The 10,685-nt window shown below is 52.0% G+C and overlaps 1 protein-coding gene across 3 annotated transcripts; it reads right to left on the reverse strand.

Moving 5' to 3' along the window:
• Positions 1 to 258: 258 nt before the first annotated feature.
• PRRT3 (proline rich transmembrane protein 3) lies at positions 259 to 8,051 on the reverse strand. 3 transcript variants are annotated; one of them, XM_019428212.2, is made up of 4 exons: positions 7,789 to 8,051; positions 3,350 to 4,433; positions 2,983 to 3,138; positions 259 to 2,400 (listed from the first exon to the last, which is right to left on the reverse strand). In XM_019428212.2, the coding sequence occupies exons 2-4, from the start codon at positions 4,374 to 4,376 to the stop codon at positions 635 to 637; spliced, it is 2,949 nt and encodes a 982-aa protein (XP_019283757.1). In that variant the 5' UTR covers positions 4,377 to 4,433; positions 7,789 to 8,051; the 3' UTR covers positions 259 to 634. The 3 variants fall into 3 exon arrangements, with proteins under 3 accessions (XP_019283757.1, XP_019283755.1, XP_019283756.1); XM_019428210.2 differs by lacking the exon at positions 7,789 to 8,051 and adding an exon at positions 7,254 to 7,540; XM_019428211.2 differs by lacking the exon at positions 7,789 to 8,051 and adding an exon at positions 7,089 to 7,245.
• Between the last annotated feature and the right edge of the window lie 2,634 nt (positions 8,052 to 10,685).

Raw genomic sequence — 10,685 nt, forward strand, 5'->3', positions numbered from 1 at the left:
CACTCTTCCCATGATAATGCTTTCCACTCAGGCTTAATAGAATTAAGGAAGAGGATAAATACAAAGAGCTGAAAACAGTGTACAACAGATAGATGTTCTGTAGCCGTTATTCTTAAGGTTTCCCACAGTGGGGTACCTTTCCTTTCTGGGTCCTCCCCTCCCCAACATATAGGGGACTTGGGATTGCTGGGGGTCAGGGGTGGGGACTGCTACCTCTTCTCTGAACAGGATCCTGGCATGGCCAGAGGGAGGCATGAGCCAAGTCCTAAGGGTTTATTTCTTTGGCACAAAGAGGACAGTCAGTCTGGGCAAGCAAACCTCATCTCCACACTACGGAGTCTGGAGGGGTGTTTGGGGGTACCTGGACCCCATATCCCACACCCAAATCCATGCATGTCCACCCTGTATTCCGCATAAGTCACAGCCTCTGTGCAAAATACCCACTGAAAAAAATAGATATTTAAAAAACAAAAAACAACAAAAGGGGGGCAGTTAGGTTCATGCCCCAATGTTGCCAGGGGCTGTAGTTAGATGGAAACCCGGGAATGCCAGTTTTTCAAATGTTCAGTTGTCCCAGTCGGCCAAGCCATATGGCCATCGAGGGTAGGGCCCCGGTCCTGCATCCCTGGACCCCTCAGAGCTCGATGGTGTCACTGGAGGCGCTGCGGGAGTCCCCGGGCTTGCAGCGAGGCTGGACCTCACTCTGAGGTTCCCCGGACCGGGAGGGGGTAGGGGCAGGAGCAGGGGCTGGGGCAGGCAGTAGCTGCACCGTGCTGGGCAGCTCATCGAGGGGCAGACTGTCCACCGACGACAGCCCGTGACGCCACGGGTTCCAGCTGATCTTGAGCGAGCCCCGAGAGAAGCTGTCCATGGAGCTGCCAGAAACCGCCCCGTCAGGTTCATCCGCGACATGTGGTGGGACCGGGCCGCGCACGCGCACGTCGCTGAGAGACCGGCAGCGGCCCCTCAGGAGCGAAGAGCCTGCGCCCTCGAGCTCGGGGTCGGGGTGGCTGCCCCGGCGCGGCCGCAGCGCGCCCCCGGGCGGCGGGGAGGACAGACCGCGCAGGCCACAGCGCCGGAAAACGCTGTCTCGCACCAAGTGCTCTCGGAAGAGCGCGGCGTCGATGCTGCGGCTCAAGTTGATGGGTGATGGCGGCCGCAGGTCCAGCTCGCTCATCGACGGCGCCGGCCCCACGCTGCTGCGGGACAGTCCAGGGCCACCCTGGGGACCACGGCCCAACGACGCAGCCGACCCCCAGGCGCCTGAACTGGGCGTGGCAGGCGGCCCACCCTCTGCTGGGTTGCGGATGAGGCTCTTGCTTATGCCCAAGCTGCCTGCACCCACGCCACTAGGCCCCGCATAGCAGTTGTTTGGTCGCTCAGGCACCTCGCTCTTGCCCGAGGGCGTGGGGCACGCCAGGCGCAGCAACTTAGCCCAGCAAGCGTGCTCTGTGGGCGGCCTGGGCCGCGCGGCGGCTACAGCGGCCAGCGCAAGGGTGAGGGCCCATGTCAGCTCCAGCAGGCGCAGCCAGAAGTGGACGCCCCACCAGGCCCACGAAAAGCGACCCACCCGACCTGGGCCCGGGTATAGCCAGAGCGCCGCTGCCAGTTGCAAGCCACTAGCCAGCAGCCCCAGCGCGCCGGCCACGGCCAGCAGCCGCGGGCCCGGGCTGGCATCCCAGCCCCGCGGCCCGTCCAGCAGGCGGCGACGGCACAGACAGAGTGTGCCCAGAGCCACGGCCGCACCCCAGGCACAAGACAAGCCCTGAGCCAGGAGGTTGAACGCAGGCCTCACTGACAACAGGTCAGTAGTCAGCAACCCCACGCCGTGCGCCAACGCCAACGCTCCCAGCAGGAGCGGGTTTTGCAGCTGCTGTGGCAGCCCTGCGCCCAGCCCGAGTAGGGTCAGGGCCGCCAGCGCAGTGAGCAGCAAGGGGAAGGGCAGGTTGTAGAGCACCAGGCCAGTGCGTAAGCCCAGCCGTGCCTGAGAGCCGTATGGGTCCGCGAGCATGTAGGCAGATCGAAGCCCCGACGCTATGAGCACCAGCACCGCTGCCACCAGAGCCAGCCGGGGCCCCGCAGGGGCAGCTGCCAGTGAGGCCAGTGCCAACAACGCGGGCAACAGGAAGAGCACCCCCACCCCATAGACGTGCAGCTCCCAGGAAAAGCTCAGCACCCGCCGCAGGGGACCCCAGCGCAGGGGAGGGGCGGTGGCATTGGCCGGGGGGCTGGTGGCTGGGGCTGATGCCATGGAGCTGGCTGAGGGCTCCGGAGGGGGTGGCTGGCCCAGGGCGCGCTGCGTAGTGACCCGAATGAGGCCCCGGCGTGACGTCGAGGGGGCCTGGACTGGGGGTGCTGGGGGATGGCTTTGGGGGCGCCCCGGCCACTCCTCGGCTTCATCTGCAATAATAACAATATCAGAATAACCCTTTGAAAAGTGCTTTTGATTTCCCACATTCTCTAGTGTGGTGGGCAAGTTATTTCACTTTTCTAAGCACATCTGTGAAATGGGGATGATAATAGTACCTACCTCATTGGATTGTGGGGAAGATTAAATGTTTAGCATAGTGCCCAACACCCAGTAATGTTAAACGACATGACCTATCACTTTTATTAATAATATACCAGCAGTTCTCAACATTGGCTGCATATTAGAATCACCTGGAGACGAACTGAATCAGAATTCCTTGGGATGGGGCCTGGGTATTGGAGTTTTTAAAAAACTCCTCCAGTGATTTGTGGGAGTTGGAGACACTGCACTAAATATATCCAAGTTACATTTACGAATATTCCATCCCCAAAGGGCAAATGACTTGTCCCAGAGTACCCAGTATTAGTTTATTATCCTTAAGTTTTTGAAGGAAGTCCTGGCCAGTTCCTTTAAGGAAGTATTTGTCCCCATTCACTCCCCGCCATGTACCTCGGTTTTTAATTATTAGACAGAGTACCCACTCTCCCCCAAACCCCTAGTCATCCCCTCACCTGGCTGCAGGGCCCCCACAGGGCTCTCTGTTCGATTTGTAGTTGGGCCAGGGTCCAAGGGGCCAGGGATGAGGGACTTGGGGGTACCTGGGGTCTCCAGTGCTCCTCTCACCCGCTGGGGGGAGATGGGGTCTGCTCCATTCATTGCTGCTATCTCTGAAATAACAAAAGCAGTTATCACTGTCTGACCATGCAGTGGTCCCCAAAGTCTAGTCCCCCCAAAGGGAGGCACAATCACGCTCATTTGCCAGAATGAGGAAAATGGGACCCAGAGAGACCAGAGGTCACATAGAAACTGGGGCATCCAGCTATGCTGGAACACCGTCCCCTCCCAGCCCTACTGGGAAACCTCCACTTTGATACCCACCTGGCTTAGGTTGCCCGTCAGGAGTCTCTGTGGCTGGGGGACCTGAGGGCTGGGGTCTTGGTGAGCTCCTCACATCAGAAAGATCAGCCTCTTTGGGTGAGGGACTTGGAAGACTGACTTCCCAGGTCTCCCCACCTCCAGCCTTCTTGGGGAGCTCAAGTGGTAGCTCCTCAGTAGGAGGAAGGCTTTTGGCCAATGCCAGGTCTGGCTGGGGCCCAGTCTCCTGAGAGGATGCCACCTCAGCTGGAGATACCAAACCAACATGAGGGGCTGCTGGATCTTGTTGGGTGAAGAGGGGGCTTTGAGCTGCCTCCTGGAAGTCCTCCTCGCCCCCACCCTGTTCTTCCAGCACTGGCGTCTTGGTAGTGCCCAAGTTGGGGGCAAGAGTCTGGGAAGGGCCCTGGTGGTCTAAGGGGGATATCTCTGAGACTCTGATCTTGGCTTCAGCCACCAGACCCTCATCTTTAGGTGGTTGTTGTCCCATTTGGCCTCCAGATTCCTCTGGCCCTGGGGAGGGAGAAACTGTAGCTATCCTGAGTTGGAGTCTGGGAGTTATGGGGATGAAAGTGAGATGGGGGAGACCCACTGGATGGGGGGCTGGTGCTTCTTGCTCCATAGGCTCCTGTGAGTCAGGAGGTCCTGTCCAGCCATGAGAACTTGGCCCTCGAGCCATCTGGAGATCATCAGTTACTGGGAGTCCTTCTCTCTGAGCCCTATGGGCTGCTTTAGGTCCGTGCAGGGCTGGGCCAAGGGGAGAATCTGCGGGCGCCTCAGGTGCTTCCTCGGCAGGCACCTGGGGGACATTGGAGTTCCAGGGGCTCTCATCTCTGGACTTCTGCCAGAAGAAGTCGAGGGCATGGGGCTCTGTGCCCATAGGGCCCTGGGGGTCATCTCCTAGGATCAGGTGTGGTTCCGAGTCCTCAAGTGGCTTGGGAAGGCGCCGGCCCAGAGCAGGGCCAGGCCCCAGGGAGAGCAGCAGCATCAGCAGTAGGGGGCCACATACACGGCCCCATGGGCTGGGGGCCATGGTCCACTCTGATGTGTGGGCCTAGAACACTCAACTTCCAGTCCTCACTGGATGAGCCTAAAAAAAGGAGAAGGGGGATGACATGTGAGCATTGGGAGCATCCATAGCTGTCCCAAGGCGGGTGGTGGCAAGAAAGAAAGAAAGAGAGCTCCCCTTTCCCCAACCCCTTCCTGTTCAACCCCTTCATGCTGCCCAGAGTGACCTTTTAAAAATGTATCTCTGGTCATGCCACTTGCCCTACTTCAAAACCTTTGGTGGCTCCCCATCACCCTCAGGAAATAATATAAGCTTCTCTCTTAGCCTTCCAAGGCTACACCAGGCTGCTTATCCCCTTCAACAACCACTGGGCTGTCCAATGCCCCAATCCTTTGCTCCTGCTGTTCTCTCAGCTTGGACTGCCCTCTCCCTTCTTCTTCACTAGCTGAAATCCTCTTTTTTTTTTTTTTTTTTAATGTTTACTTATTTATGAGAGAGAGGGAGACAGAGCATGAGTGGGGGAGGGGCAGAGAGAGAGAGAGAGAGAGACAGACAGACAGAATCTGAAGGCTCACAGAGCTGAGCTGTCATCACAGAGCCTGATGTGGGGCTTGAACTCATGAACCATGAGATCATGACCTGAACCAAAGTTGGATGCTCAACTGACTGAGCCACCCAGGTGCCCCTGAAACCCTATTCTTGAAGGCCTGGCTCAAATATCAGAGCAGTGAAGAGGGAGAGGAACATGCTCCTGCCTTTGAGGAGAGATCTGGGTTTGAATCCCAGCTTCGCTATTTCCTGGGTGAGTCACCTCACCTCTGCAAATCATGGTTTTCCCATCAGTAAAATGGGTATAAGAAAAGTACCTAATTCAAAGGAGCTCTTCCAAGACTTACCTAACAAAACACATTATATAGGCCAGGCCCATAATAGGAGTTTAATAAGCATTAGAGACCTTTTACTTTTCCCTTTGTCCAGAAAGCTTTCTTTCCACCAGCCCCCTGACGTATTTCGACAAAATATGTGAGCACATACTATCTGCCAGGCCCTGGGGATAAAGCAGTGAAAAGACTGACAAGATGCCTGCCCTCACTGAGCTGGCATTCTAGGGTAAGGGGCAGACAATGAATAATTTTAAATAAGATGAGCGCTGAAGAAAATAAAACAGGTTAAGAGATTGATGGGGGCTACTTTACACAGGGGGTACAACAGGAAGACCTCTGAGAGGTGACATCTAAGCTAGATGCTGATGAGAAGGAGCCAGCCATTTGAAGATAATGAGGGAAAAGTATTTGGCAAAGGGAACAGAAAGTGCAAAAGGCCTTGAAGCAGAATGAATGAGGTGAATTCAGGAAATGAAAAGGCTAGTGTGGCTGGAGCAGAGCAAAGGAAGGAGAAAGGAGCGAAGGGAGATAAGATCAAGAAGGTGGGGCTAGATCACAAGGGCCCTTGTAAGCCACAATAAGGCACCTGGATTTTATTCTAAGTATCACAGGAAGCCAATGCAGATGTTAAGCATGGAAGCAAAAAGGTCCAATTAAGTGTACTGAAAAGGGGGAGAGAGGCCAGTGCAGAAATCCAGGTAAGATAATAATAGTGGCTTGTTTCAGCTTAGACATTTCTTTCCCTGACACCACCTCCACCCCTTCCTATCATCCAGGTCACATAATGCAATCTCAGGTCTCCTCCACTGGCCTGGGGCTTTTCAAAGGCTGCTTTTGCATCTTTATTTCTTGCCTCAGGCCCCCTGCATATGCCTGGCCCTGGGTAGATACGCCCTGAAGTTTCCTCTTCTTAAGTCCCTAGTTAAGCCAGGGAGGCAGGAAGGTGGCCAGGAGACTGCAGGGCCAGGGAACAGCAACTATGAGAGAGGAGAGGCTTGGGTGTGTTTAGGGGCAGAAGCCCTGCTCCTTTCTTCTCTGGGAAGACTCCCTGGCTCCTCATCTTTGGTGGCTCACAGACCCCTTGAGAAACCAATGAAAGTTCCAGGTGCTCTCTCCAGAAAAATGCCAAGGTTCATCCAAAGTTGTGGACAATTTCAGGGGGTTCAAAGATCCCCCAAACTAGACTCTGCCTTAAAGTCTTGTTAATTTCTCAAGCATTCACTCTGCTCTGCTCCTAGCTGGGTGCTGGGGACCCAAAGAGAAGCCTCAATTGCAGTGTCAGGATTGGGGGGGGGCGGTAGCTGAGGAGGAAGGACTGAACAGCCACTGACACATGTCCTGGTTAATAATAGTGCTCCTGTGTTGAGCACTTACCCAGTAAGGCTCCTGCGCTAAGATTAGCTGCCTGTCCTCCATCTCACCCAACCCTCTCAACACAAGCAGGTGTGGGTATAACCATTTCATAGAGGATGAAACCAAGGTTCAGAGAGGTTTCGCAAATCACCCAAGGTCGCACAGCCAGCGCATGGCCACACTAGGGGTTGTGAGACCTGCAATGGCTCATTTTGCACAGGGGGTCCAAAAGCTTTTCAGAGGAGGTAGTTGAGTTAGGCCTTCAGTGATAAGCATATGCCATCTGCTCAACCGCCCGCAATTCAAATGAGATGTAGGCATTTATGGGCACGGGGGAGGCTGCCTAGTCCTGGGTTCCCGCTACAGGACAGATTCTTGGGGGGATGGGGTAAAGGGTAGGGGGTATCTCTCTGCCCTAGGGACTGGAGAGAGGCCCGCCTGGGGGCAGGGCGAGGGCCGCCGCAGGGCAGCCTCCAGGACCTGGTCCATCTCGGGTTACCTCTCCTCCTTCGGCTCCTCTCTCCTGGCTCCGCGCCTTCCCGCAGTGTCCCGGGTGGGGGTGGGCACTGGTGCAGGCCTTGCCGCTCGCGCCCAGAAAGGGGGCTGCAGTCCATGCTCCCTGCCTGGGCCCCGTCATCGCCCCCTCCCTCGGCCAGCTCCTCACCTGGGCGCCTAGCCGGCAGCCCCCGCGTTCACCTTGCGCGCGTCCCTGCAGCCGCTCCCCGCGCCGCATCCTCCGCGATGCTCAGACTTGGCTAACAGAGCCCGGCGCTGCCGATCGCCGAGCCCGCCCACAGGAAAGCCATCCCCACTTAACCCTTTCCCCTTAGGGGTGGATTCTGCTCCCCGTCCTGACCTCCCCTCTCTCGGAGATTCTCAGGGCTAAGAGGGGAACCGAGGTTCCCTTCCGCAGCATCCCTGAATAAGGGACAGCCAATCCTGGTTTGCACACCTCGTGGAGCTCACTGTCTTTATACCTGTATACCTATATCCTTATAGGGATATATATATATACATACCCATATATATATATATACCCATATATATATATATATATATATATATATATACCCATATATATATATATATACACCCATATATATATATATATATATCCATATATATATATCCATATACACACACATATATATATACATATATATACACATATATACATACATACATACATACATACATACCTAGAGGTAAATCCTACTTACAGCTTGCTGTTTATCCTTCAGATCTTTTTCAATGCACAGTCACATATACGTTTTAAATAGAAATGAGATCATACTGTACATACTGTTCTGTAACTTGCCTTTCTTCTCTTCACGGTGGAATATGTGCTGGCACATTTTCCATGTAAATTTCTACAGCTCCATTTCATTTCTTGTATCTGCTGTTGAGAATTGGAGCATGCACTCAGCCTATACTTTTAATTTATCCAGTCCTGAGGGTGGAGATGTAGATTGTTTCTAGCCTCTTGCTGGCAGGAATAATAAGGCAGGGGCCATTCTTGGGTAGACATCTTGGGGCACAAGCACTAGTGTGCCTGTCGGATAATCTCCTACGTGAGGTATGGTTAGATCTAGGAGTCTGCACATTTTCAGGTCTTGATAGACACTGTCAGAATGCCCCTGGTCCCTCTTTGGACAGCTCCTGATGTACTCAATGTCCACCATCGGGTTCAGTAACATTAAGAGAAATTTACACAAGGAATACATGTGGTCGTTAATATGATGTAAAATCTTTAATGCCATGGAGAAATTTCCAGGGTAGATTATTGTTTATTTATTTAAATTTCAGTCATTCTGTGTAAAAATCATGTAGGCTGATTGTCCCAAGTCAACACAGAAACGTTCAAAGAACACATTCAATGTCTTGTGGCCTCTTCAAATCTGCCTCCCCAGGTGTACCCACTGTTAGCATCATGTTGTTTCCTTCACTTATAAAAACATGTATGTGCATGCTATTCTTTTCACAAAAATGGGATCATACTAGGCATATTATCCTATAACTTTCTTTTGGCCTTAAGCAATATATGTTGGAAACGTTCTGAAGGCGATGCATACTTATAGCTCCACCCTTTTTTTCAACTAGCTGTGGAGTGCTGCATGGTGTGGATGCACTGTCATTTACGCACATTCCCAACATTCTCCTACTGAACAGTATTTAGCTGGTTTATAACTACTTCTTTTCTACTAGAAACAATACTGCAATAAACATCCTTACATACCAATACGTACATCTTTATGTGGCGATACTCTGTTCTCTCAGATAATTATTTGTATGATCCCATTTTTGTTAATATCTACCTGGATGTATCTATCTATCATCCATGTATCTGTGTACCTATCCTACCTATCCTATCCCTAATTATTAGCAGGTAAATAGTAGTTGATGTGATTTTTATTTAATTTTGCTTTTCTGTTTACCAATATTCTACACAACCATGTATTTCTTTTGTGATCAGAGATAGGAATGCTAAATATCACTTAAAAAAGAAAGAAAGAGGGGCACCTGGGTGGCTCAGTCGATTGAACATCCAACTCTTGATTTGGCTCAGGTCATGACCCCAGGGTCATGGGATTGAGCCCTACATAGGGCTCAGTACTGAGCTTGGGGCCTGTTTAATATTCTCTCTCTCCCTCTGCCTCTCTGCCCTGCTTGCACTTTCTCTCTCTAAAATAAAAATAACAATAAATAAAATAAAGTAAAAAAGAAAGAAAAAAATTCTTCCTAGCATCAAGCTGAAATTTTCCTCCCGGTGTTTGCCTACCTTTGGCTCTCACAGAATAGCAACACTCAGCCCTCAGTTGTGTCTGACATGTTGCAGTTTGAAGAGTGTTCAGTCCCTAAGAGCCAGTAAATGGTGGAGTCCGAATCCAGCTTTTCTCCTTCTTCTTCCCCTTCTTCTCCTCCTCCTTGTCCTCCTCCTCCTCCTTCTTCTTCTCCTTCTTCTGGGCCTGAGTGGGGGAGGGGCAGAGAGCGAGGCAGACAGACTCCCACAACCCTGGGATAACTTCCTGAGCCAAAATCAAGAGTCTGATGCTCAACTGACTGAGCCACCCAGGTGCCCCCAGAATCCAGCTGCTCTAATTGACTCTAGGAGAAAAACTGGGCTTTTCCCAGTTCACCTGATCATCTGACCAGCTCTACTATTTTCTTTGTGGGAACCCCTTCAGAATTGTAAAGGCACCTCTCATTCGTCTAGAATGAGGTTCTTTCAGCCTTTCTTCAAAGGACAGGATTCTGGGCTCTCAGCATTCTGACATCTTCCTCTGTTGGCTTCTTACCAGGTCAACAATGTCCCCCTTAAAGTATAACTCTTAGAACTGAACCCAGTTGGTGACAAAGCTGGACTTTCACCTCCCTTTCCCAGATTCTCCTCTTCCATTAATATGACCTCACACTGAATTAATGTTCCTGGCAGCCACATCACTTTGTTGCCCAGTATCAGTCTGCTAGGTCCTCCCCACCTCTTTGTGTGCAGTTGGTTTCTTGACCCTCAGGGTAGGACTTCACATTTGTTTCTTGTTTATTTTTTTCTTGTTAGATCCAGCCAGTTGTTCTGATCTTGTGATAAGTTATCTGGATCCTGATTCTATACATAATAGATAATGGGCATTTTTTAACGCATTGTCCAAGATCCATCTCTCTTCCTGACGGCATCCTAACTTCCTTTGAGGAAACTGTTTTTTCCCCCATGGGCACTCTTAAGGGGAAGGTAGTTCTAGGGGCCCACTACAGAAGCTGAGGGGTCCAAATCCCTCCTGTCATTGCTTCCTGTGAACTCTCTGGTGAGATTTCTTTGGAGACGTTGAGATTCCTTCAGCAGGTTCAGAGCTGGCCTGGTTCTCTTCCTCAGTTTCCCCCGAGTAGGACTACCCATTCATCCCTGCAGTCTTGCTGGCCTTATAGTGCCCAATCCTACAATCCACATAAGACCAGCCAGCTGCTCCCTGAGTGCTCTCTTTGGAGGCAGGAGCCCCAATCTCATTGTTTCCAAACCATCTATTGGTAGGGGATTTGAGATTCTACACAAAGGCAAGTGAGATTATGATCCCTTTGGCCAGAGGCCAAGATGTAAGCTGAT

This window comes from Panthera pardus, unplaced genomic scaffold (assembly GCF_024362965.1).
Source record: "Panthera pardus isolate Hobbes unplaced genomic scaffold, ASM2436296v1 HiC_scaffold_8, whole genome shotgun sequence".
NCBI classification, from domain to species: domain Eukaryota; kingdom Metazoa; phylum Chordata; class Mammalia; order Carnivora; family Felidae; genus Panthera; species Panthera pardus.

What these genes read in the sequence shown, in the direction of transcription:
- PRRT3 (XM_019428212.2), bottom strand. Translation starts at nt 4,376, where the DNA reads ATGGCCCCCAGCCCATGGGGCCGTGTATGTGGCCCCCTACTGCTGATG. An exon ending in TGACGGGCAACCTAAGCCAG is followed by an intron (nt 3,139 to 3,349) that starts GTGGGTATCAAA and finishes TTGTTATTTCAG; the next exon opens with AGATAGCAGCAATGAATGGA. An exon ending in TGTGGGGGCCCTGCAGCCAG is followed by an intron (nt 2,401 to 2,982) that starts GTGAGGGGATGA and finishes TTATTATTGCAG; the next exon opens with ATGAAGCCGAGGAGTGGCCG.